This window comes from Aquarana catesbeiana, linkage group LG10, assembly GCF_042186555.1.
Source record: "Aquarana catesbeiana isolate 2022-GZ linkage group LG10, ASM4218655v1, whole genome shotgun sequence".
Taxonomy (NCBI): Eukaryota; Metazoa; Chordata; class Amphibia; order Anura; family Ranidae; genus Aquarana; species Aquarana catesbeiana.
Genome location: NC_133333.1, coordinates 182,516,369 through 182,544,289, shown reverse-complemented (window position 1 = coordinate 182,544,289; position 27,921 = coordinate 182,516,369). Strand labels below are relative to the sequence as shown.

The following is a 27,921-nucleotide window of genomic DNA, read 5'->3' as shown; positions in this document are numbered from 1 at the left end:
CTGCAGCCAATCGGCTGCCGCTGCTAATCAGAGAATTCAGACAGTAGATTCCTGCTGTCAGAATATAATGGCACAGCGGGGCAGGGCATTCCTTTATTCACATTGTATGCGTGGATGGGGGGGGATCTGTTAATTTTTTTTGTTCAATCTGCTGGATGAATGAAAGAAAAAAAAAAAAAAAAAAAAAGATTCCATGCGCAGCCTTAAGCTGGGTACACACGGGCCAAATGTCAGGAGACAATGGCCGGTTCAAAAAAAGAACCGTCCAACATTCGGCCCATGTGTATGTCAGTCTGTATGACAGAAGCTGCCCATTGGGCTGGCTTCTGTCGGACGAGCATGCTGGAAAACCAGCATCCGAACGACTCCCGATCAGCTGATCGGAGTGTTATGGTGGGGGGCGTCTCCCTGTCAGAACAAAACAGCTCAGAGGGGGAGATTGCTGTACTAACCTTGAATGGTTAGTACAGTGGCTCCAACCAGAGCTGACAGTTTATAGTGTGTACACAGCTTTTGTATTAATAGTTTTTGTTTTTTATGCTTAGGTGACCACACCTTCTCACCGTACTATATATATGGAGGAAAAGCTTTCACCCTGAGATAGAAGTGTATAAAGGTCCACAGAACACCTCCCCCTCGTCTCTTCTCCACAACATGAGAAGTGTTCCATTGTCCAGAGTGATACCTGGGAACAATGCTAACTGATAAGGGTCAGCAGGGGCAGAGGGCACAGGAAGTTATCAGCTTACATCATTTCTGGCTGGATTGACAGGTATTGAACAGATATAGCAGAACACATTAAATTATTGAACAGATATAGCACAACATGTTAAATATTTTCTTTAAAAGATGAAAAGGTAACAAAGGGAAGCTGTTTTTTAGGTTTTACATATACAGTACTTACAAGTTAACCTGTCCTGGCCTAAAAGGTTTCTAAGATAGCAGCAGCACTCAGATGCAGTCTTCATATTAATCCCTGTTTCCACTCTAGAGTCCCATGGAATCCAGCTCAGGCTGTACAGGGGATACTGACTCCTGCCCAAGTCAAGATTTAAGTACGGTATACTTTTTCCTTAGGTCTGGATACAGAAGTAACAGATTAGAAACACTGTCAAGTCTGTATTGCTGTCTTTGTCCTCGTTAGGAAAATTAACCCTCTATTTTTTTCTTATGACCACTATTACCAAGTGTGAAATTGAGAAAAAATCCAAAATTCTGAGTTGCCTTCAAAACAGGCACAGAGAGTAATGCCCCATACACACGGTCGGAATTTCCGACAGGAAAAGTCCGATGAGAGCTTTTGGTCAGATATTCTGTTTGGCATTTCCGACAGACTTAGATAGAGAACATGTTATAAATTTTTCCGTCGGAAATGCCGACGGAGGTTGGCAAGTCCGACAGTGTGTACACGGCATAAAACTTCTCATGAGGACACAAGTTCTGGTGTCTAAGAGGAGACTGATTTCCTATCATTTCCTGTTGTAGCTATGGGAAAGGAAGTGAAGAGAAATCTCCTTAAAGGGGTTGTAAATCCTCATTTTTTTTCTTAAATAACAAACGTATCATACTTACCTCCACTGTGCAGTTCGTTTTGCACAGTGGGGCCCTGAACCTCATCCTCTGGGGTCCCCCAGTGGCGCTCGTGGCTCCTCCTCACATCAGTAGACCCCCTGGGAGAGGCGCTCTCCCAGGGGGTTACCTTGCGGGCACGCTCCCGAGTCCAGTATTTGCGTGCATAGACACAGAATGCCAGACTCAGCCCCACTCCCCGGGCCCGTGTCATTGGATTTGATTGACAGCAGGGGGAGCCAATGGCTGCGCTGCTATCAATCTATCCAATTAAGAGCCGAGAACCCCAGGCAGAGACGTATAGGATGTCTCCGCCAAGGGAACAAACAGGCTCAGGTGAGTAAAACAGGGGGCTAGGGGGCTGGTCAGTGTCAGAAGTTTTTTAACCTTAATGCATAGGATGCATAAAGGTGAAAAAACATGAGGGTTTACAACCCCTTTAATTGGACATAAAGTAGATGGCAAAAAAAAAAAAAAACTGATGGGTGTTTTTAACCATTCCTTACTCTTACAAAATGACCACTTTTTATTTGTAGTTATATGTTAAACCCCACCAATTTCTGGCCTAAGCTCCCTAAACTTCTGGCAATTGACAGCTGAATTACCACATGGACCAAGGCTTAATCTAACATTGGGTACAGGTCAAGGCCCAGTGAACAGAATGGGCCTAGGATACAAAATGCTCCAAAGGGACACAGACATTGATTGATTGCATCTTAAAGAGGAAGTCCATGCTAAAACTAAAATCCCTGCAGCTAAAGCCACCAGCATTCTAACACTAACCTATCTAGCCCTGTAAAGAAAAAATTAGTATACATACCTTTTCTGCAGTCGAGCCGACCCGCTCTCCAGCGGCAGAAGCTCTGCAGAGGACATGTCTGAAAATGGCTGTGAAATGAATGGGAAGTGATGTCATCCACAGACTTACTATGGGGCTTCTGTTGCTGGCAGTGTCCTCTGCACCCCAAGCACACAGCGAAGCTACAGCTGACACTCAGCGTGGGATTGGGTCAGATTGCCTGCAGAAAAGGTATGTTCACTCATTTTTTCTTTACAGGGCTAGATAGATTAGTGTTGGAATGCTGGTGGCTATAGATGCAGGGATATTAGTTTTAGCATGGACTTCCACTTTAAGGCAGCCATACATGGATCGTAATTCATCCGGTTCTGCAGGGACCTCCCGAATTTTGATCTATATATGGTCAGGCAGGCTGGTTGAACAGAAGTTGATCTATCGATCAACTTCCATAAAACCAATGCCGCCAGCTATAGATGGCAATACTTTTCAGTGTGTTCTGATTGTGGGAAAGGCTCCCCACTGTCAAAATACAATATCACAGTGGGAGTGATTCCCCCATCCACATTGAATGTGTGGATTGGGGAGTCGGGTCTTTTTTTTTTTTCCATTCAACCTGCTGGTAGAACAAAAAAAATAAACCAAAAAAACAATGATTACTGTATGGCCAGCCTTAGTCCAACAAATTGTTGGATGGTCTTACTGAACAGCGGTGAGGCACTGGTAATTTTTTTCCAAGAAGGGAGAGTAACTCTCCAAAAGGGCACATCAATAAAAACCTGGCTTATATTCTAATCCATACACCAGTCTATCCAAAACTAAAAATAATGGGTCAGGGATACGCTTGCTAAAAAAATGTTTTTAACTCTAGAAAGGAAAGTTTCACTCAAACTTACACAGCTCTGTATAATGGGATAATCTGATGATGACTGGTGGCACAGGTAGCAGTGATCACTTGGCTGAAAAAAAACAAAAAAAACATTTTTTTTCTTTTCTTTGACAAGGTGTTTCCCATAAAAAGCAATAAACCTTACAATTTATTTTATTGTCTTTATCTGTCCATGTGGTCCAATTCCTAGTGGCCCAATGTACAAGGTCTGATAATGACAGAAGCATCTGGAGAGCCTGTAATACTGCTGGGGACATCCGTCATGTATCAAGCTATGTCCCATGTTATGCGTTATGCACTATATGCTATCTGCTTTCTAGCGACCTCATTACTCTTACGGTTATGACATCAGAGCTTTCTCCAAGGAGATTTGTATAGTTGTCAAGGAGACACAGGATGCAGGCATCCCAACAGTGCAGGAAACATACCAGCACAAAGTACCCTAAATTTATTAGACAAAGAACTATAGGTTTTCCATTGCCATTCCATGAGGGGAAAATTTTTTTTTTTTTACTTATTTAGATGCCTCAGACTTCCTGTTATTCAAGCATCAAAACTTAGCGTAGGCCAATTTATTATTTATTTCCACAAGCATGTGCTAATAAACTAGGACACAATTATTAAAGTGACCTTCTCCACTCTATGGCAAAGTTGCAACAAATTTTAACAAAACTGATTGCACTTTTTAACCACTTGCCGACCGGGCCATAGCCGAAAGACGGCAACAGCGCGGTCGGCTAGTTCTGGGTGGACGTCCATGGACGTCCTCCCAGAATACTGCTCTCGCGCGCCCCCTGGGGCGCGCACCCGAGAACTTCCGTGACCGCCGGGTCCAGAGGACCCGGCGCATCACGGATCACGGTAAACGGCCGCTGATCGCGGCCGTTTACCATGTGATCGCTCTGTCAAATGACGGAGCGATCACATGTCAACAGACCGGCGTCATCTCATGACGCCGGTTCCTCCCGCCCCTCTCTGTACCGATCGGTACAGTGCGAGGGGAGAGGGGGAGGGATCGGATGGCAGCACCGCTGTGGGCTGGATGTGTAGTGCTCACAGCGATGCTCAGTGACAATTGCTGTCACATCCATCCATCCCTCAATGCTCAGCCAACCCTGCAATACTCTGCATAACACCCTGCAATACTCTGCATAACACCCTGCAATACTCTGCATAACACCCTGCAATACTCTGCATAACACCCTGCAATACTCTGCACTATACCCTGCAATACTCTGCACTATACCCTGCAATACTCTGCACTATACCCTGCAATACTCTGCATAACACCCTGCAATACTCTGCACTATACCCTGCAATACTCTGCACTATACCCTGCAATACTCTGCACTATACCCTGCAATACTCTGCATAACACCCTGCAATACTCTGCATAATACCCTGCAATACTCTGCACTATACCCTGCAATACTCTGCATAACACCCTGCAATACTCTGCATAATACCCTGCAATACTCTGCACTATACCCTGCAATACTCTGCATAACACCCTGCAATACTCTGCATAACACCCTGCAATACTCTGCATAACACCCTGCAATACTCTGCATAACACCCTGCAATACTCTGCATTATACCCGGCACTACTCTGCAATATACCGGGCACTACTCTGCAATATACGCGGGCACTACTCTGCAATATACCCTGCAATACTCTGCAATATACCCCGCAATACTCTGCAATATACCCCGCAATACTCTGCAATATACCCCGCAATACTCTGCAATATACCCCGCAATACTCTGCAATAGCCCGCAATACTCTGCAATATACCCTGCAATACTCTGCAATATACCCCGCAATACTCTGCAATATACCCCGCAATACTCTGCAATATAGCCCGCAATACTCTGCAATAGCCCGCAATACTCTGCAATAGCCCGCAATACTCTGCAATAGCCCGCAATACTCCGCAATTTTTAACCAGTTCCCGCCCACAGTCATATGACATCCCTGACTTTGAGCGGGTATATCTGAATGATGGGTGCAGCTACAGGCATCATTCAGATATCAGCTTTTTCAGCCAGCGATTTCCTACACCATAGGAATGATCATAGCTGCTGTTCCACTGCTTGATCATTCTTATGGGAGGTGAGAGGGGACGCCCCCCCTTCCCGCCACCCTCCGGTGCTTCTACCGACTCACCGCTACGATCGAAGCCAAGATCGTTTTTTTTTTATTATTATTTCAGGCTTCCCAGCCTAGAGGTGAGATGTGGGGTCTTATTGACCCCATATCTCACTGTAAAGAGGACCTGTCATGCCATATTCCTATTACAAGGATGTTTACATTCCTTGTAATAGAAATAAAAGTGATCAAAAAATTTTTTTGGGGGGAAAAAGTGTCAAACTAAAATAAATAAAGTAAAATAAACAATAAACAAAAAAAAAAAAAATTTAAAGCGCCCATGTCCGTGTGCTCGCATGCAGAAGCGAACACATACGTAAGTCCCGCCCACATATGAAAACGGTGTTCAAACCACACATGTGAGGTATCGCTGCGATCGGTAGAGCGAGAGCAATAATTTTGGCCCTAGACCTCCTCTGTAACTCAAAACATGTAACCAGGAAAAAATTTTAAAGCGTCACCTAAGTAGCGACGTTTGGCACCATTCCACGAGAGTGTGCAATTTTGAAGGGTGACATGTTGGGTATCTATTTACTCGGCGTAACTTCATCTTTCATATTATGCAAAAACATTGGGCTAACTTTACTGTTTTGTTTTTTTTTAAAGCACAAAACTGTTTCTTTCCCCAAAAAAACGCGTTCGAAAAATTGCTGCACAAATACCGTGCGAGATAAAAAGTTGCAACAACCGCCATTGTATTCTCTAGGGTCTTTGCTAAAAAAAATATATATAATGTTTTGGGGTTCTATGTAATTTTCTAGCAAATAAATTATGATTTTTACATGTAGGAGAGAAATGTCAGAATTGGCCTGGGTTCTCCAGAACGCCTGGAGGTGCTCCCCTGCATGTTGGGCCTCTGTATGTGGCCACGCTGTGTAAAAGTCTCACACATGTGGTATCGCCATACTCGGGAGTAATAGCAGAATGTGTTTTGAGGTGTAATTTGTGGTATGCATATGCTGTGTGTGAGAAATAACCTTCTAATATGACAATTTTGTGAAAAAAAAAAAAAAGAAAAAAAAAATCTTGATTTTGCAAAGAATTGTGGGAAAAGATGACAATTTCAAAAAAACTCACCATGCATCTTTCTAAATACCTTGGAATGTCTTCTTTGCAAAAAGGGGTCATTTGAGGGGTATTTGTACTTTTCTGGCATGTTAGGGTCTCAAGAAATGAGATAGGCCGTCAGTAATTCAGGTGTGATCAATTTTCAGATATTGGCACCGTAGCTTTTGGACTCTCTAACATTCACAAAGACCAAATAATATACACCAAGTTGTACTTATTTTTACCAAAGATATGTAGCGGTATAAATTTTGGCCAAAATTTACGAAGAAAAATTACTAATTTGCTAAATTTTATAACAGAAACAAAGAAAAATTCATTTTTTTACCAAATTTTCAGTCTTTTTTCTTTTATAGCGCAAAAAATAAAAAACCCAATGGTGATTAAATACCACCAAAAGAAAGCTCTATTTGTGTGAAAAAAAGGATAAAAATTTCATATGGGTAAAGTGTTGTATGACTGAGTAATTGTCATTCAAAGTGTGAGAGCACCGAAAGCTGAAAATTGGTCTGGTTAGGAAGGGGGTTTAAGTGCCCAGTGGTCAAGTGGTTAATGATGCGAATACTGCAATCAATTTCATGAGAAACTGTAATGCCCTGTACACACGATAGGAATTATCCGATGGAAAATGTGTGATAGGACCTTTTGTCGGAAATTCCGACCGTGTGTAGGCTCCATCACACATTTTCCATAGGAATTTCCGACACACAAAGTTTGAGAGCTTGCTATAAAATTTTCCGACAACAAAATCCGTTGTCGGAATTTCCAATCGTGTGTACACAAATCCGGCACACAAAGTGCCAAGCATGCTCAGAATAAATTAAGAGATGAATGCTATTGGCTACTGCCCCCTTTATAGTCCCGACATACGTGTTTTACGTCACCGCGTTCAGAACGATCGGATTTTCCGACAACTTTGTGTGACCGTGTGTATGCAAGACAAGTTCAAGCCAACATCCGTCGGAAAAAATCCTAGGATTTTGTTGTCGGAATGTCCGATCAATGTCCGATCGTGTGTACAGGGCATAAGAGAATTAAGATACCCGTACTTTGTGACAACAACATTAAAGCCAGTGTTGTTAGGGGATTCTGAATCACTGCATCCACCCAAGAACAATTTACTTGATAACTATCACAATGTGTGGTCTTGCATTGTGTGCTGCTGACTGCCAAGCTTCAACCCCAGAGGCAGTTACTACATTGCTTCACAAGTAGCTGAAACATGGGCTGAGCAACTTTAATCCACTGATAGACAAGTCTTTGAAGTCTGAGATGAAAACACCTCCCTTAAAGTGCTCCTGTCACCTAGAATAAGTTAAACCAACCAACATTTCAATGTTCAGATGTCTTCAGATGTCTTGAGGATGTTACTCGTTCTTAGTAAATTGAAATTCTAGTGAGCTCACAGGTTTGTAGTGTGTAGACAAGTATTAGGATATCACTAAAACTTTTTACTTAAAGGGGTTGTAAAGGTAAAAATTTTTTCACCTTAATGCATTCTATGCATTAAGGTGAAAAAACTTTTGACAGTACCGCCGCCCCCAGGCCCCCCGTTTTACTTACCTGACGCCTCGAATCTTCGCTCCTCGTCCTCGTCAGCTTCATTGCAGCTCAGCCTGGTCGCTGATTGGCTGCAGTGGATGGATTGAAAGCAGCGCAGCCATTGGCTCGCGCTGCTGTCAATCACATCCGATGACGCAGCGCGCCGGGGCCGAGTGATACAGCGAGCGGCTATAGCCGCCGGCTGTATCACGGGAGCGCGCCCGCAAGCACTCACCACCATGCGAGGGAGCTCGCATGAAGGTGGTAAATGCTTGCGGGGAGGAGCTGAAACAGCCGCCGAGGGACCCCAGAAGACCAGGTTCGGGGCCACTCTGTGCAGAACGAGCTGCACAGTGAAGGTAAGTATAACATGTTTGTTATTTTAAAAAAAAAAAAAAAAAAATAACTTTACAACCCCTTTAATGTGGCCTGTGTTAGCAGACTTGCTAAAATGTGCCTCTAAAAAGTAATAGAAAAGCTAAAATATCTTTATTGGAGAAAATGCTGCTTCAATTTCCAGTCAGTGATGTCACATGGCCTAGTTTCTCGTCGTAGGATCCCCACTAAGGCAGAGGACCAGCCATTCTAAAATATCATCTTCTCATTCGTGACATTATTCCTAGACTTTCAGATACATCTCTGCAAGACTGGCAACATGGTTCTATGCTTACCTTAGTGTTTTTAAAAATCACCAGTTCCTACAGATATAAGGCTAGCACACACGGGCTGCATATCAGCTGGCATCGGCTGATTCAACATAAACTGTCCGACAGAAGCCGGTCTAGCGACTGTCTTTTATTGAACGGGCATGCTGGAAAACTAGCATCCAATGGCTCTGATCAGGGTGTTCTGGTGGGGGAGGGGGTTAGTCCTCCAGGCTTCTTCACAGTAAGAGCTGTGAAAATGTGGAATAGACTCCCTTAACCACTTGCTTACTGGGCACTTAAACCCCCCTCCTATCCAGACCAATTTTCAGCTTTCAGCGCTGACGCACTTTGAATGACAATTGCGCGGTCATACAACACTGTACCCATATGAAATTTTTAGCATTTTTCACCACAAATAGAGTTTTCTTTTGGTGGTATTTGATCACCTCTGCAGTTTTTACTTTTTGTTAAAAAATTTAAAAAACTGAATTTAAAAAAAAAAAAAAAAAATTTTCATTTTTTTATATTTTGTTATAAAAAATTTAATACAGGTAATTTTTCTCCTTCATTGATGTACGCTGATGAGGCGGCAGTGATGGGCACTGATCAGTTACACTGATCGGTAGCACTGCTAGGTGGCATTGATTGGCACTACTGGTGGGCATTGATAGCTGGCACTGGTGGGCATTGATAGCTGGCACTTGTGGGCACTGTTAGGTGGCACTGTGGGCAGTGTTAGGTGGCACTATTAGGTGGCACTGATGAGGCAGATGTGCCTCTTCCACTTCGAGACCGATGTCCCTCACATCTGAGCCAGTGGCTTTTTTTTCTACTCACGCTGTCAGCGTGAGTAGAAAAAAATGATTACCGATCTTTTGTTTACATCATGTGATCAGCTGTCATTGGCTGACAGCTGATCACATGGTAAGGGGCTGGGACAGGCCCCTTCCTTAGATCAGTGATCACCCGAGTCTCAGTGACTCGGTGATCACAGCGTGTTCGTTGCGCAGGGGAGGCAGTCAGTCCTCCAGGCTTCTTCACAGTAAGAGCTGTGAAAATGTGGAATAGACTCCCTTAAATGCTGGTTCTGTCCAGTTCAGTAGATTGCTTTGAAAAAGGCATGGATTATTTCCCAAATGTACATAATATAACTGGATACTATTATTTATAGGTAAAGATTGCCTCTCGGGGGATCAGGAGCGGATTTTTTCCCCTGCTGAAGTAAATTGGATCATGCTTTGCTGGGTTTTTTTATATTTTTTTGCCTTCCTCTGGATCAACTTTGGGTATAGGGTTGTAATTTTTTTTCCTTTTATTGGTTGAACTGGATGGTCTTTTTTTAACCAGACTAACTATGTAACTATGGGGGTTATTTACCAAAGGCAAATCCACTTTGCACTACAAGTGCACTTGAAATTGCACTGATAGTGCACTTGGAAGTGCAATCGCTGCAAATCTGAGGGGTAGATCTGAAATGAGGGGAAGCTCTGCTGATTTAATTATCTAATCATGTGCAAACTAAAATGCTGTTTATTTTCCTTGCATGTCCTCCTCGGATCTACAGTGACTGCACTTCCAAGTGCACTTCCAGTGCAATTTCAAGTGCACTTTGCACTTGTAGTGCAAAGTGGATTTGACTTTTGTAAATAACCCCCCATGTCCCCCTGTCAGAACACAATGGGGTTGATTTACTAAAGGCAAATCCACTTTGCACTACAAGTGCACTGAAAGTGCACTTGGAAGTAAAGTTGCTGTAGATCTGAAAGGGACATGTAAGCAAAATAAAAAACAGCATTTTAGCTTGTACATGATTGGATGATAAAATCAGTAGAGCTTCTCCTCATTTCAGATCTTACCCTCAGATCTACAGCAACTGCACTTCCAAGTGCACTTTCAGTGCACTTGTAGTGCAAAGTGGATTTCCCTTTAGTAAATCAACCCCTATAGCTCAGAGGGGAAGATCGCCCCACTAACATTGCTTAGTTTGTATGGTGTCCTCTCAGTTTTTCTTAGTTCAGCCTGCTGGGTTGAATTAAAAAAAACCTCTGTGTATACCTAGCATTACTCTCTGAATTCCCAGTAAGGTCACTAGTTCCTAGTTAGCAGATAAAGTAGATAAAGTAAATTAAGGGTTTTTATATATAGTCTTTTGCTTGCATCAGAACAGTTTCTGTCTCCACAAGTCAAGGTCCCCAAAGCCTCGGAGCTCTGGCTAGCAGTCGCAGGGTGAAGTCATCAAGTAGAAGAGGATGGTGAGGGCCCGCCTACAACCCTGAGCATCGGGCAGAGGAGGAGAGTGCCAGAGGAAGGAATAAGGTAAGTATTACACCTTATTCCTCTAACCCTAGACAGAATGAGCAGAACATCCTTGCAGTGCAGGTGGGTTCCACTGTAAGGGTCATTTTTTACAATCCCAGAGTCCAGCTTTAAAGGTGGATTAAAAGTAGCTTAGAAGGAGGTCACATGTAGGTCAAAGACACCTGTGAATGGTCTCAGATTTGTTGGTTGGTAACATCCAACAAAATTGTGTCTGTATTACTATAGTAGGGACCTTAGACTACAAGCTCCTTTGGGGCAGGGATGGATGTGAATGGCTCAACATTCTCTGTAAAACACTGCAAGATATGTCATTGTTAAAATGAATGAGTAAAATAAATGATCGTAGGACAAATGACTAATCTGTGTTATATACTGGATATCTTTCAATGAATGCATTTGGCCTAGAAGGGATTCTGGGCACCTGTAATCTTCCCTACATTTCCCTGTTTGGCATCATTACAGGGTGAATGTCTCTCCTCTGAGCAGTATAAAACTACGCCTAGTGATAGTGAGCCCACAGTATTCATGGGAATTCACAGGGAACAACTAAAGAGATCATTTGCTGGGAAAAATAGCCAACTACAAATTCCTAGCCAGACATAACTGCAACTCATTTTGCGGGTGGGTTGGGGAAAGGGGGGAGGAATGGTGGGCAGTGCAGTCTGAGATAACCAGCAACTATACTAATGGCAAGATTTATTAAAAGGAGATTTGGCTGGGATGCAATTAAATTACAGTCGAGTCTCACGAGGTGAAATCTCATGCAAATTTGAAATCATAACAGTGAACTCAATTAAATTTTTTTTCTATTTAGTTTCAAGTGACTTTGATGTGATTTAATTACTGGGTTTTCACGACTCGGCCAATTCACCATTTAACAAATTTAACTGGAGAGATAGCACAGGGGGGACACGACTTTCAGAAAAAGGGGTTAATATTCTTGATAACATTTTTAATAAGGGTGAATTATAATAAGCTGAATGATGCAAGGCGAGAATATAAATCTTTACTGTGGAGATTTGCAAAAACTACAAATTACTTTAGGATGATTAACCCATGACCTTGAAATATTAAAGTTGAACTCTAACCAAACCTTTATTTTTTTTAGTTCCTCTGCTATTTTTGGCTTTCCAAGGGGGTCTCCCTCCTACCCTTGGTCCTGTGGTTCTGCATACTCAATATATCCTTAAGAAGGATCACCAAGAGAGCTGGTGATACCAAATTCCTGGGGTCACCAACCCCCTAGTGGACACTCTGTAGGAACACCTATATGAATGGAGCAGTCCACAGATGGGCAACAAGAAGTTCAGAGACCAAAAGGGTTGATATCTCTGCCAGGTCCAAACTTTATAAAGAAAAAAAAAAAGATATCGGTGGAGTTTCCTGAATCACTTTCTAGCATATGTAAATTATTTTCCAAATTAGCTGTGCCTAAAAACAGTTCTTTGCTCCATAGAAAGGATGTTTATTGATTACCTGCAAAAAAAACAGCATTTTTAACTCGAGTATCTTAAGGTTCAACTCCAGCCAAAATGTAACCTTTAGTTTTGAAAAATAAGAAAGCTGTAGAACCCCTATAAGTTTGTAACGACTGCATATCCATTGTGGAGATTTTCCCTCACATGCTGTCCTGACCAGTGTAAACGGGCAGGCAAAAAGCTGAAAGCTCCCCAATAGGGTCACAAACAGCAATAAACATTGAAAGAAGTGTTAACACGTCCCCATTCATTTCAAAACAGAGTTGGGTTTTAACCCCCTCAATTGTATTGAGGGGGTTAAAACCCTAAAAAGACGTAAAAATCTTTCAAAGAAGCCAACCATGTTATTTCAGCATGGTTGGCTTCTTTGAAAGATTTTTACGTCTTTTTAGGAAGGCCAGTGTTTCTTTGTGAGCTTTTATACTTGCAAACATACCTGACAAATATCCACGGGCAAAACAGGCTGACCTCTGATCCATCCAAAACTTTCAGCTGACCCTACCAGTTTTAGGTTAAATGCAGGCTCTTCCACCACTAGCCAGTAGTCTTGTAAGGTATGTGCTACTTACGTGCCTTAATCTATCAAATTTATGAAAACTGAAGCAAAAATGCAATTCTTGCACACAACAACCAAAAAGATTTTATCATTCAAATTACAATAGGTCAACTGGTTGCAATAGACAACATTCAGCTTTTTTCAACTGTTTCCAGGAATCAGTCCCTGTACTAAAGATAAAATTAGCACAGAATAATGGGAACGAGTCATCCAATCACAGTCACAGTGTCTCGGATCTGTAATGTGCATGCTTTTAAAACCTAAAAGATCAATGATGAGTGAGGAGCCAATGGTTTGAACATCTAGCATTTAGGACAAAAATTGTATTTGCTGTCTTGCCTTTTTTTTATTTTAAGATTAAAATGTTCCTTTCACACAAACGTGTAAATCTCCTAACCCTTGCAGTCACACATCCTTAAGCTCTCAGGTGTATGTCAAAGCGTCCAGCAGCCTTGCTGTCATAACCCTGTGTGAAGTGTGAATCATCTGGCTGGCGCCAGGGAGAATTGTGCCCCTATCATTGTTCAATAAATCTCTGGGGTCATCACTGTTATGCGGAAGACAACCAGGCTGTATCCAGAATAAAGAAACACGAGACAGAGGGGGCGAACAAGACTAGGCCTGGGATGCACAGCAATAACAATAAATTCACAGGTAATTAGGAAACAGACTGGATGAAAGTGCCATTATTTTTACCATACTCCTAATGCATTCAGACGTGGCTCAGCTATTACTCTAGCTACCGCATAAACATTAAAGTAAACCTGTCATACAATTTAGACTTTTTAAAGTAAAAGTCCTGCCTAAGAGCAAACTAGATAAGATGCCTATGTCGCCACATCATGTTCCTCTGTTGGGTTGATTTACTAAAACCGGTGAGTGCAAAATCTGGGGCAGCTGTGCATGGTAGCCAATCAGCTTCTAACTTCAGTCTGTTCAATTAAGCTCTTACAAAAAAAAAAAAAAAAACTGGAAGCTGATTGGTTTCTATGTAGATCTGCACCAGATTTTGCACGTTCTAATTTTAGTAAATCAACACCTGTGCATCTTACCTGATTTTGGGGTAAAGCCATTACGCCATCTAGTGACATGTAGCCTATATGGGCATGGGGAGCAGCAGTTGGCAGGGCTTAGCCCTGAAGTCAGGCAGCTAGTAACAAAGTGAAACTAATTTCAGAGAGACACATGCAAGGGGACAAATCTTGTAGTAGGTCTTTTAAATGTTTAAAATGGCTACCAGCCTGTTGTAAATCGACAACCAATGCTATGCATAGAGCACCGGTTATAATAAACCAGTATAGAGGTCAGGGGCTCTGCAGTATGAAAGTACTGTGCTCCCCTGTAATGTTTAAGCTGAACTCTAGGATAGTTTTTAACTTGGACCATCACATCTGCCCCTATGTATAATAAAAAACCTGTTTTTCTTATGCAACATCATTCTTGAGTAAAGTACCTTTGAAAAGTCAGTGACATCATCAATGTTAAAGAGAAAACACAGCTATGGCCAGACAACCGAAAGAGGAATCAAGGAAATGTTTTTGACACTTCCTCTCACTGTACGGCATCACTACTACAATTCCCAACATTAATCGGGATTGTAGCTATCAATGGGTGTAAATGTGGGTGGGATTGTGGCCTGGTCAAATAGGCAGTGTTAGTGGGTGGGACATACCAGGACTACAGCCAGTAGCAATGTAATTATATAGCAGTTGATGAACACAGAGCTAAAGTTTCGTTGTTTAGTGAAGTTTAGTGACCAGTAGCTCAGGGATGCAGAGGGCACAGTGTGCACCAGTCATACACACAGGAAATTAGGGACACAATGCCCTTATTATGAAGGATAGAGTTATTTTTCAGAAGCTGCCAATTATATTCACAATGAATACTATATTTGTTAAAATTATCTTTCTAAACATGCATACATGTTTCTGCCTGGAGTTCAACTTTAAAGTTTAACTAAAGCCAAAACTTTTATTTTTGGCTAGAGTAGGGAATAGTGAAAACTATTGTCAATGTATTTTTTTTTCTATCTCTGTTGTACTGGGGGGATTTCTTTTCACTTTCTGTCCTGTAGACAAAAAAGACAGAAAAAAGTAAAAGTAAAAAAAATCTCTCCAAAGTAGGGGAAATGCCCACTAAGACAGAGGCCGATGGAGTAAGTGTCCCAATTGGAAGATGTCACATCTGGTGTTCTGTTAGCAACTCAAAATGTAAGTTTCTTCCTCACGTTAAGCCCAGATGATGGTGGTGATCAGGACAAATATCCTGCTAGGTGAATTTACCTCGCAGGGACACAAACTGTAATAAAAACCTGACAGAGGTTCTACCCCTAACCACCACCTTTTCCAAAACGATTTTTTATTTTTTTTAAATGCCTTCAGATGTAATGTTTACTTCAAGATGCCTATTAAAGTACATGTGAACTCTTTCCTTGTAAAACAACCCCTTTGGTTTAATATATACAGTATTTTAAACATTATAGTTTTTTCTTCTTTTTTCTTTTTTACAAGTGACCACATGACCTCTCTTCTCAGCTGCATAAGGGGTTTGAAGAAGTGGGGGTGGAGAAGTAGGAAGATCAGTGTACCGCTGCTTCTCCATCCCCACCTCTCCAATTGCTGTGCAGGGGGGGCATCAGCACAAGTCTGATAATTGGAGGCCAGCCAGGCTGTGTTTCCAGTGCAATCAGAAAACTGACCATGCCGGGATGGATGTGCTCTCCTAGTGTGGTTAGTTTGAAATAGGAATGCTGGCAGGATCATCAGGTGTTTCACACAAAGGAGGCAATACAAAGAGAATGGGATAACTTTTTAACATGGCACAACATACACATACTAGGAATATTAAATGCTGGGGAAACATATTCTTGAACTGAGCTTGTGCCACCTGACCAGTCTCCAGGTCATTCTTTGAGCTCAGCTCAGCTTGAAAAGCAAACTGGTTTCTACTGATTCCCACTCTTACTCAAACTCGTCAGATTTTTCACTGTAAAGTAACATCCTATATGAATGGCCTCTAGGAGCTTTCCCTCGAAATGCACCAGGCACGTTGAACTTGGAAGAAGCCCAGAGACAGACCAATACATTGGTAGGATTACCGTATATACTCGAGCATAAGTCAAATTTTTCAGCTCTTTTTTTGGGCTGAAAGTGCCCCCCTCGACTTATACTCGAGTCACCGCTGTCTGTCTGCATGATCAGCGTGTCATGCAGGCAGACGGCGTCCGGCGTGTGATAATCGCCACATCGGAGATCGCCACAGGTAGGCTGCACAGGGACACAGGACACATGACACATGTACAGGACACAGGGACACATACACCTGTACAGAACACATGTACAGGACACAGGGACACATACACATGTGCAGGACACAGGGACACATATACACATGTACATGTACAGGACACATTTGTTATGCAGTTGTACAGAAATTTTTTTTTTCATATCATCCATTTCAGGGTGTGTAAGTCTGCATGCATAAAAATAATGAACAGGAAATCAGATGTGTGAAGCAAATTCATGTTTCTTAAAAGCCTTATTTTAAAAATCTTCAGTCCTGATAAATTCCTTAAAGAGAAAAAAGGGTTTGCAAAAAAAAAAAAAAAAAAAAAAAAAAAAAAAAAAAAAAAAAAAAAAAAAAAAAAATCGGTCTTCCACTGCTTCTACATTGATGACTGAGCGATCAAACACAGCTAATCACTCAGTTCTCCCCTCCCCTCTGAGCAGAGAGCCGTGACTGTCAGTCACTGGCTCTGTGCTCTGCCCCTTCAACGCTCACTGGATCGCTGAGCTGTGGAGGGGCCGGGAGGGGCTGGCTCAGTCTCCCAGTGGCTCACTGAGAGGCTGGGCCAGTTGCCATCCAAATAGAAGGCTGGGTTCACACATATGCGAAACGGGTATCTCAGCATCCAATTTACATGACAGGCGAGTGTGACTGGTTCTTAAAGGAGCTGGTTCACGCAGGTCCGGGACGGCCGCGGCCCGCATTCAAAAAGGGTCCCATGCGTCTTTGGGTCCACTTCAGGTGCGAATTCAGGCAAAAATTCGGACCCGATTCGCACCTGAACTGGTGAACAGGACCGCACCGGACCGCAGTCACGAACCCGCAGCTGCATATGTGTGAACACAGCCTAAAGTCGGGATGGATCCAGTGCCTGAACCAGCTGAATGACATCAATAACAATAGGTCACAAGAGTGCAGAACGAACTGCACCACTGTGATCCATAAGAGAAGTAGGGCCAAAAAAGTGTTTTGGCCCTACTTCTCCATTAATGCTGATGTTTAATCTGCTAATACATTGCCTTTCCTGGTGCCTACTTTTCCCCTTCAATATGCAAATAGTTTTTTTTTTTTTAATTAAAACCTTCCCATTTTTTGGCGAGAAGAGGATGCTGTACATAGCTTCATTAAATCATCACAGTACTCCTCTCACAGCACCCTACCTCAGTACTCCTCACAGCACCCTACCTCAGTACTCCTCTCACAGCACCCTACCTCAGTACTCCTCTCACAGCACCCTACCTCAGTACTCCTCTCACAGCACCCTACCTCAGTACTCCTCTCACAGCACCCTACCGCAGTACTCCTCTCACAGCACCCTACCGCAGTACTCCTCTCACAGCACCCTACCTCAGTACTCCTCTCACAGCACCCTACCTCAGTACTCCTCTCACAGCACCCTACCTCAGTACTCCTCTCACAGCACCCTACCTCAGTACTCCTCTCACAGCACCCTACCTCAGTACTCCTCTCACAGCACCCTACCTCAGTACTCCTCTCACAGCACCCTACCTCAGTACTCCTCTCACAGCTCCTTACCTCAGTAAAGAGCTGAAATCCAGTGAATGAAAGGGAGGAACATTTATTTTGGGGAAGAAAGCGCTAGATGATGCTGGATGTCCTCTAGCTAGGAAGTAATACAGGCACTACCTGACTTCTTGGAGCTTCCAATTCACACTGTGGGAAGCCAACAGTGTGCAGTGAAACCAGGAGTATGCCATTTCAGTAAAACAGAAGAGCCTGTACAATTTTGCAAGACTGAACGGAAGGCTGGAGTGCAGCTTTTATCTTTTAGCGTTAGATCTACAAATGTTATTCATGCCCCTTTCATATAAACCAGCTTAAATTTGAGGCTTATGGGTCCTTTAACACCAACAAAGTTATGGACGGGCCTGGAATTTCACATAACATGGTTGCAATATGGCAACTGTCAAAGACTTGCATGTGTGGAACAGAAAATCCTCCCGCCCTCAAATTCTACAAGATTAGCAGAGCTGTGCTGCCCTGTCTCACACTGTGATGGGATCAGTGATAGCAGCAGGTGCTGTCCGAGAGGCATGAACAGATCCTGTTTCCAAGAAAATGTTGCCAGCGTGAGGGAGGGATCAGCCTAAATGAGCCCACACATGATGGCTGTTCAAAGCCTCTACCCCAGGGGCACACGGAGCTTATTAAATGCAGTATCTCGTTAGGACATGTACCTTCTTTTCATGATACTGATGTGCAGATCTTCTTCCAGCTTTAACGTCTGGATCTCTCCATTTCCCTTAGGGCTTTCTTCACCCGTGGAAAAGATAGAACAGGGTTCCTTTTTAGGTATTCGGCTAGGGGGAAGCGGGATGGTTCTTTTCTCTGCCAGACGACCCCGATTCTGAAATAAAAGGAGAAAAAAGTGACATTTTCCAGAAAAGCTCCTTTGTCAAAAGAAAACAAACACAAAAGCTCAATTATAAAATTAAAATTATATAAAGTGCATAGTTTTGCATTGGGAATATGCTATATGACCATTTCAGCTACACTCAGTGCTTTGCGGAGTTCTTCCTGACATGAGCAATATACTGTGCTTTGATGAACATTGGGGTAGACAGATAAAAGACTCCCCACAATCACACATTTCCCACCTTTGTCATAACACAACTAATAACAAAGAGCTGAGTGAGACCCTGGAAACATTTGGATAAGAGATCAGGCAGTTTTGGCATATTGTGAAAATGAAACATTTCTACATATTGTATCAGTGTGTGATAGAACTAGCTAGCGCCGTAGATATCTTTTCTCGCTCAACCGTCCTCACCGCGTAATGCAAGTTGGCAATCTATAAACTAATCATAGCCAGAAAATAATGACGAGGTTCAGCTCGCTAGACACAGAGGAATAAAAAAAAAAAACACACAACACATCTACTCCGAGAGGACACGGCAAAGGATTCATTGTGATTGAATGTGCGTCAGAGAGAAAAGATAGCGACTGGATCATAAACACTCTTTATGGCCATTAAGGTGCTGTGGGGCAGTTAGCAGTATTCAGGCTACATCTCGGGACTCGTGATTAATAACACGAAAGGATATGCAGGCATTTAGCTGTAACACTGGGAGGGAAGCAGACTATCTGTACAAAAGGAGACACTGTTTCCCAGATGCTAAAATTCCCATATGAATTTTAGCCTTAAAAAAGTCACAGATAATTTTATATATATGACAACCCTCCTATCAGAAAGCAATTTAGAGTGTCTGAATCTAAAATGTAACCAATATTTCTTGTTAATTTCATTTAACAGCAAGACTGAGAAATAAGAGTGTTGCTAAAGAATCTAAATATCCAACCTTAGTATTCCTGTTCAGCCTAAAGTAGTCATAGATGGCCAGATCTCTCTCCAAGATTGACTGTCAGGGAAATTTCTGCCTGTCCTCAAAGCAAGTTCTGTATCTTTATAGCTCAGAGTATCCTCATCTTTAGAATGGTTTGTAACCTCAGTCTGGGAATATACTGACTAGTGTGGCCCCTGGTTCCATCACCACCTTATCAAAGCCTATTGCAGCCACGTCTTCAACTACCGGTGTATAAGAGGTAGGTCGCACAACACAAACAGATGTGGCAAGAAGCTGTAGTTCCAGTCATAACCACAAAAGAAAACAAAGTGTGGCCTCAAATAAATAAATAAATGGACTTTCAGAATGTTTCCTGAACAGTATTACCAGACAGGTTATGGTGGGCTAAACGGAGTCCAAAGCCATTCAGTGTGAAGAACAGTAGAGACATCTTAGTTGATTGGTATAGTTTGGTTCCATCACAAATTCACACAAAAGGATTTATACCTTATTCTAGCATAGTGGACCTTATTCTAGAATAGTGGAAATAGACAAATACCAGCTCTTTCAGGAAGGTTCTACTGTGCATTGATGAAGAAATTTATGTTTTATTTTAGCTCATTTCACTATAACATGGTTGGTTGTATTATACTATTAACTCCTAAGCCCTACTCCATAGAAGCCATGGTTTCCATACACTGCATTGCTGATGGCAAATTAGCCCGACACTGCTGTATGTAGGTCAAAATATATGGCTCTATAATATTAGACTATATCTATAATGTTAACCATTGGTTCTGGATGTACAATTGGTAACAGAGACAAACAAAAAATGTTATGTATGCTTCACCCACTATCCTAAAATGAGCACAAAACAAAAAAAAATATTTTGGAGTTGAGATGGAGGAGAAATGTGCAGATACTGTGCTTCACAGAGAAGTAATGGCTGACTACTTGTTGCTCTTAACCATCTAGAATTCTCAGATTTAATCCATCCCCAAACCCAAGCTAAAACTAGACAAACCAAATGACCCCCCACACACTCACACACACACAATCATCCTAGTTGCATAGTTGTGGCCTACATAATTTTTTACGGCCCATGTGACTCTTTTCAAGCACACTATATACTTAGTACATAGCCCACTAAAGAATGTGGAGATTCAGTGACCAGGCTAGGCAAGCGCTAAAGAGATTTTGGTCAGACGAGGAGTTTACAGCTCTGGAACTAAGGCAAGTAAAAAGATGCCGTCCTCATGCGATATTAAAGGTACAAGCAGGTTGGAGGTGGAAGCCACTTGGCATTTTAATGCACCCAGGAGACACAGGTGCAGCGACCAGCCTGTCAAACTCTACGGCAGGCTGGGGCTGGATGGGGCTAAGTGCTGTACAGAGAGGTACTGGCGTTTAGAGTGCTTTTCGTTCAAGGATGGCGATCCAGAATGAAGAAGACTTCTGCAGATGCACTGCAGCCAGATAGCCCCTTATGCAATGGGCCTTAAAGATAAGTCAGATATCCTGCCCTAACAGAGAGGACTATGTTGTGTGGTGTGGCATTAAAGTGGTTGTAAACCTCAGACATGAAATATCAACAAAACATATCTCGCTATAGTGCATATCTGTCTCTGTCTCCTCTGCCATCTGCATGAATCGCTTTTGATAAGTTTTCCTGACACCAAAACAAAAAATAGTGACATGGTGGGGATCTCCAGCTGACTGACAGCCTCAGCTCTGTTCCTGTGAGCTAGGTGAAGCGGGGGTGTCTCTTCCCTCCAGGCAGCTCTCACTGAGCTCTGCAGAGTGTAACTTCAGTTCTCCACCACCTTTTTTCTGACGGCTCAGATAGGCTGTATAACATTTGCACTTTGAACAGATGTAGAGAAGAGAAGACTGCAGATAAACAGGTACAACTTATGTAGGAGGATTTGCTCATCTCTGTGTATGACCTGAGGTTAGTCACGTCACTGGGTATGTGTAATGGTTTAAAACAGGTCCTAAATATGCATTTCATTTGTGAATTTAGCAGTTTGCCTGGAGTTCAGATTCAAAGGTGCTGCAGCAACAAATCAGACTTCATCTTTCATAAATCTGAAATTTGTAAAACTAAAAGCTGTTGTTATGGATTGCGACAAACCATCAAATAGGTTTTGCTTGGTCTTAAATCCAAATGCTTATTTTTCATTTATTACTCAGGTTAAACTATCTAAAAGGTTTTTTTTTATTTTATTAAATCCTGCTAATACTCAACCCACACTGCTACCTCTGATGGCAGACTCTCATGCCAGCATTAATTTGGTGCATGCGTGCATCCATAGGTTCACATGTACACAAACTAGAGATCAAGTTGCAAATATTTTTTGATGGCACAGTTGGGAGCTTCTTGGGCTACAACACCCCAACTACAGTTGTGCACACTAGAAATGGTTACTCAACGTTACTTGTTAAAATTTCAGAAATTCAAATATGCACATGTAGCCTGTGCACAATAATTTGTAAACATGCACGTACACGTGTGTGTTTTATATACAGTCGTGCGCACACACATTTATTATGAAGCCCCTCAGCTTCTACCTCCCTGGGCTGCAGGAGGAGGTCAGAACAGCTGCATCCCCAGCTGTGACATCTGGAGTTGGGCTGAAATGGAAAGGTTCCCCAGTCAGGGCTCGTCAGGCTTTAATTGATCCCAGTGCTGCGCGTCCCTCATCGGCAGCAAGCTGTGAAGAGCGTGCGGAAGCAGAGAAAGGAAAAATAACAAGCAGCGCCGCTCAGGTTAACTCCTGCACTGCCAGATCTGCTGGCAGGAGAAAAGAAGGCTCTCAGTCTGAGAGGGACTTTCATGGTTTCAGATTATAAACAGTAGTAATAAGGATGCCTACACGTATATGTTTGAAATGGAGAATAAAGCAGTATAGCAAATTTAAAAAAATATATAAATATATATAAATAATCACAAATATGAAGTCTTCCTCCCAATAACTGTATTCATTTCCCACACTTATATAGTGCCAAGACATAAAATCATCCGTATCAATCCTGACCCCCAATGAATCTCACAATCTAAAGTCCCCATTATAGTCACACAAGCACACACGCTGTAGGCCCAATTTATTGAGGTGCCAATTAACATACCACAGGCTTAGGCAAATCTTCTGAAAATCTAGTAGACAGCTCTAAAAGTTGGGAGCCAGCAACAATGTGGCTTTGATCTAACATATGAAACTCCCTTGCGTACAAACTGCCAAGCGTACAAGCGTTGCGAGTCAATATACAGGGTTTGTGATAGGGTCAGTACAATTTAATTGATCAGTCTTGAAGAGATCAAAACAATGGAGGAAGACATGGAACCACTGCCATATCCCAATCACATTACATAAAAGTAAAAGAGTTTAGTTTAAGGGTAATAGTGGGGTTTACAATTCTCATTGGTATGTTCTCCACTAAAATGTCATATTGTGATTGTATTGTTCTAAAGAAAGAAATTATTCTATGTTGTACTTTGTGATACAGGTTAGTTTGTGATAATGGCTCATAATCGACCTCCAGCCTTACGTCATTGGTCAAAGGAACCATTGGATCCAAGCATAGAGATGGCATCTCTTGATAGGATGACATTTTTTTAAATGCTTTCCAGGGTAGTTGTGCTGGTATCCTTAACAATGTGTGATTATTACTAGTATTCTTTGAAAAGTACAAAAATTGGTAAAAAGATGGCCTCTCTCATTCACACTGTTACTCCAATCAAAATCTATACCTTTTTGGTGTCACAACACCACTACTTATACTAATTTGCAGTGCCTTGCAAAAGTATTCACTCCCTTTGGCTTTTTACCTATTTTGTTACATTACAGCCTTTAGTTCAATGTTTTTTTAATCTGAATTATATGTGATGGATCAGAACACAATAGTCTAAGTTGGTGAAGTAAAATTAGAAAAATATATGCATAAAACTATTTTTCAGAAAGAAAAAACTGATAATTGGTATGTGCATATGTATTCACCCCCTTTGTTATGAAGCCCGTAAAAAGCTCTGGTGCAACCAATTACCTTCAGAAGTCACATAATTAGTGAAATGATGTTCGCATGTGTGCAATCTAAGTGTCACTTGATTTGTCATTACATATACACACCTTTTTGAAAGGCCCCAGAGGCTGTAACACCTAAGCAAGAGGCACCACTAACCAAAAACTGCTATGAAGACCAAGGAACTCTCCAAACAAGTAAGGGACAATGCTGTTGAGAAGTACAAGTCAGGGTTAGGTTATAAAAAAAATATCCAAATATTTGATGATCCCTAGGAGCACCATCAAATCTATCATAACCAAAAATGGAAAGAACATGGCACGACAGCAAACCTGCCAAGAGACGGCTGTACACCAAAACTCACGGACCGGGCAAGGAGGGCATTCAGAGTGGCAGCACAGGGACCTAAGGTAACCCTGGAGGAGCTTCAGAGTTCCACAGCAGAGACTGGAGTATCTGTACATAGGACAACAATACGCTCCATAGAGTTGGGCTTTATGGCAGAGTGGCCAAAGGAAGCCATTACTTTCAGCAAAAAACAAAATGGCACGTTTTGAGTTTGCGGAAAGGCATGTGGGAGACTCCCAAAATGTATGGAGGAAGGTGCTCTGGTCTGATGAGACTAAAATTGAACTTTTTGGCCATCAAAGAAAACGCTATGTCTGGCGCAAACCCAACACATCACATCACCCAAAGAACACCATCCGCACAGTGAAACATGGTGGTGGCAGCATCATGCTGTGGGGATGTTTTTCAGCAGTCGGGACTGGGAAACTGGTCAGGGTTGAGGGAAAGATGGATGGTGCTAAATACAGGGATATTCTTGAGCAAAACCTGTTTCACTCTGTGTGTGATTTGAGGCTAGGACGGAGGTTCACCTTCCAGCAGGACAATGACCACAAACACATTGCTAAAGCAACACTTGAGTGGTTTAAGGGGAAACATGTAAATGTGTTGGAATGGCCTAGTCAAAGACCAAAAGACCAAAGTCCAGACCTCAATCCAACAGAAAATCTGTGGTCAGACTTAAAGATTGCTGTTCACAAGCGCAAACAACCCAACTTGAAGGAGCTGGAGCAGTTTTGCAAGGAGGAATAGGAAAAAATATCAGTGGTAAGATGTGGCAAGCTCATAGAGACTTATCCAAAGCGACTTGGAGCTGTAATAGCCGCAAAAGGTGGCTCTACAAAGTATTGACTAGTGAATAGTTATGCACATTGACTTTTTCTGTTATTTTGTCCTATTTGTTGTTTGCTTCACAATAAAAAAAAAAAATCTTCAAAGTTGTGGGCATGTTATGTAAATTAAATGATGCAAACAATCCAGGTTGTGAGGCAACAAAACACGAAAAATGCCAAGGGGGTGAATACTTTTTTAAGGCACTGTATGTATATATATATATATAATAATAAATAAATTATATATATATATATATATATATATATATATATATATATATATATATATATATATATATATATATGTGGTCTCCAAATTGCGGCCCTTTGTTTGCCTTACTCTTCCTTCCACTGACACCAACTATTTCTCCCCCTAATACCAAAGATTGGGCATTGCTTACTCCCATTGGGCACAGTCCGCCCCCTACATTCTGAAGGACCGTAAACTGGCCCTTTCTTTAGAAAGTTTGGAGACCCCTGATCTATAAGAAGTGATGCTGTAAAGGATAAAGGGGATCTACAGTCTAAAAGAAAGCCTTGTCAGAGGAAAATGCTTCTCTAGGTTAATGCCAGTGCTGGTCACATGACCAAGAGTCTATGTATACTAGCCCCCCATTAATTATTAACTATTTGCACAATCAAAAGCCTAAAATGAACATGCATGCAGCCATTATTGGTAAATGTTGGGTCTGCTTTTGCATTGCCACAGCACAAATTTTAACACTTTATTGATGGGGGGTCCCACCGATTTGCCAATTGTAGATAACAAACACAGACCTTTACATAACTGTATGTGGCTACACACCTGTCCAGTAAATGCCTCCTAGGACAATCGGTGACACAAACAAGCACACATGTCCAAGAGGCAGACACAAATCTGAAATCTATTCTACCTAATATGCAAGCCAAGCAGGCAAAGCTCTAGTATAACAGGCAGGTCCTGACTTGTTTCTATATGCCATGACACTGGAAGTCAGCAGGGGAATGGCTAGTAATGGAAGCTGTCGGCCTTCTTGTCACAGCTGAAGGGTGGTCTGATGAGCAGGCTTGACTTCTTCATTACTAACAATTCTCAATGCACTAATTGGCTTTTAACTACCAGCTTCTCTCTTCTTGCAGATCTGTAGGGTACAAAAGCTCTTTCTTGCTGTTGGAGTAAAGATGGCCATAGACATAAGATGATTTTTTGGACCTGCAGGTACTGATCATAGGAAAATTTGTTTTTTGAAAGCTTTGTACATTCAGGTCATTCAAGTATGCACACATATGTCCATGAATAGTTAGAAAAGAACAGGGAAAATGAACCTCTGGTGCCAGCTGATCTCAGGAGCAACAATGACAATTATACATGGTTTTTCCAAGCCTCGTGTCTAAATGATCCGCAGAGCCAGAAATATAAGCCGCTAAATCTGTAAACAAATTGAATCCTTCTGAAAAAATCAACCACAATCTTGTCCAATTTGACTCCCCAACTCTCCCTATAAATATGTGTTTACCCATCATAGTAAATCATCAATAGAGACACTTGGGGACAAAGAGGCAAGCTGTATGTATCTTTGAATCTACTGATAATTTTGAAGTTCATCTTTCACAGAAGATAACCTCTACTTACACAATTTTCATTTTCTGTTTGAAGGGCCCATGTTTGTGAATGGTGTATCCAAAGTGGAATCTTTCATGTATATATTGTGTATATTAAACACTTCAGCCCCAGAAGAATTTACCCCCTACCTGACCAGAGCGTTTTTTGCGATTTGGCATTGCATCGCTTTAACTGGCAATTGCGCGGTTGTGCAACGTTGTACCCAAACAAAATTGACGTCCTTTTTTTCCCACAATTAGAGCTTTCTTTTGGTGGTATTTGATCGCCTCTGCGGTTTTTATTTTTTGTGCTATAAACAAAAAAAGAGCAACAATTTTGAAAAAAAAAAAAAAAAACACCACAATATTTTGTACTTTTTGCTATAAGAAATATCCCTATTTTTTTTTAAAAAAGCAATTTTTTCAGTTTAGGCCGATATGTATTCTTCTACATATTTTTGGTAAAAAAAAAAATCGCAATAAGTGTATATTGATTGGTTTGCGCAAAAGTTATAGCGTCTACAAAATAGGGGATAGATTTATAGCATTTTTATTTATTTTTTTTACTAGTAATGGCGGCGATCTGCGATTTTTATCGTGATTGCGACATTATGGCTGACACATCGGACAATTCTGACACATTTTTGGAACCATTGGCATTAATACAGCGATCAGTGCGATTAAAAATGCATTGATTACTGTAAAAAAGTCACTGGCAGTGAAGGGGTTAACTCTAGGGGGGCGGTGAATGGGGTTAACTATGTTCCCTGCGAGGTGATTCTAACTGGAGGGGGAGGGGACTAACTAGAGGAAGTGACGGCTCGTGGTTCCTAGCTAATAGGAACACACGATCTGTCACTCCTGTCAGAACAGAACAGGGAAGTGTGTGTTTACATAAACTCGTCCCTGTTCTGTGTCTCCTGCTCACGATCGCGTGCGCGCCTGCTATTCGGACCCCGCGAGCCGACATATAGCTACGTGGTTTCGCGCAGGGGAGCCAACCTGCCGCAGTACAACTGCGGCGGCTGGTCTGGAAGCGGTTAAATAACAATAATAGACAAAAAAACATTAAAATTCTAAAAGGTAGACTTTAAAGTAGATGTCACCCCTCTCCCAGAGTCTTTGGCCTGTCATTTCTTGACCTTCTGCATGTATTCCAGTGATGGCAGCAAAGCATTTCTCAGGGAGAATTTCCTGATGTTAACAGTGGACCATGCTTGTATAGTGAGTGTTAAAATGAAAATCTTTGACAGGATGATATTGCAAGCACGGAATAAGGGTCTCATGCACAATGGATGTTATAAAAACGGCAGTAGCGTTAGCTGTAGAAAGCTGCAACTGTAGGATGAGTTTTTGCAATAGCGTTTTTTTTTTAGATAACTATACTCCCATAAAAGCTTTTGGCTCAAATACACTGATAAATGCAGAATAGCCGCATTTTTCAGTGTTTTTACACGTTTATTAGCGTTAGAGCGTTTTTACAACTGAAAAACTCCTCTTAAAACCCACTAGTTCTAGGGAGTTTTTTTCCAGCCAGAAAAC

General features: G+C 41.9%; 1 protein-coding gene across 9 annotated transcripts in view; it reads right to left on the bottom strand.

Moving 5' to 3' along the window:
- SAMD11 (sterile alpha motif domain containing 11) overlaps positions 1–27,921 on the bottom strand; it is a 265,271-nt gene that overhangs the window by 158,414 nt on the left and 78,936 nt on the right. For 8 of the 9 annotated variants that reach the window (XR_012236373.1, XM_073603041.1, XM_073603038.1 and 5 more), the window contains exons 3-4: positions 18,494–18,663; positions 3,262–3,324 (exon numbers count right to left, since the gene is read on the bottom strand). Coding sequence is in view for 8 of the 9 variants with exons in the window: in XM_073603041.1 (XP_073459142.1) it covers positions 3,262–3,324; positions 18,494–18,663 (233 nt within the window). In the remaining variant the exon portion in view is untranslated. The remainder of the gene's footprint in view (positions 1–3,261; positions 3,325–18,493; positions 18,664–27,921) is intronic. The other variant, XM_073603040.1, reaches the window with a different exon arrangement.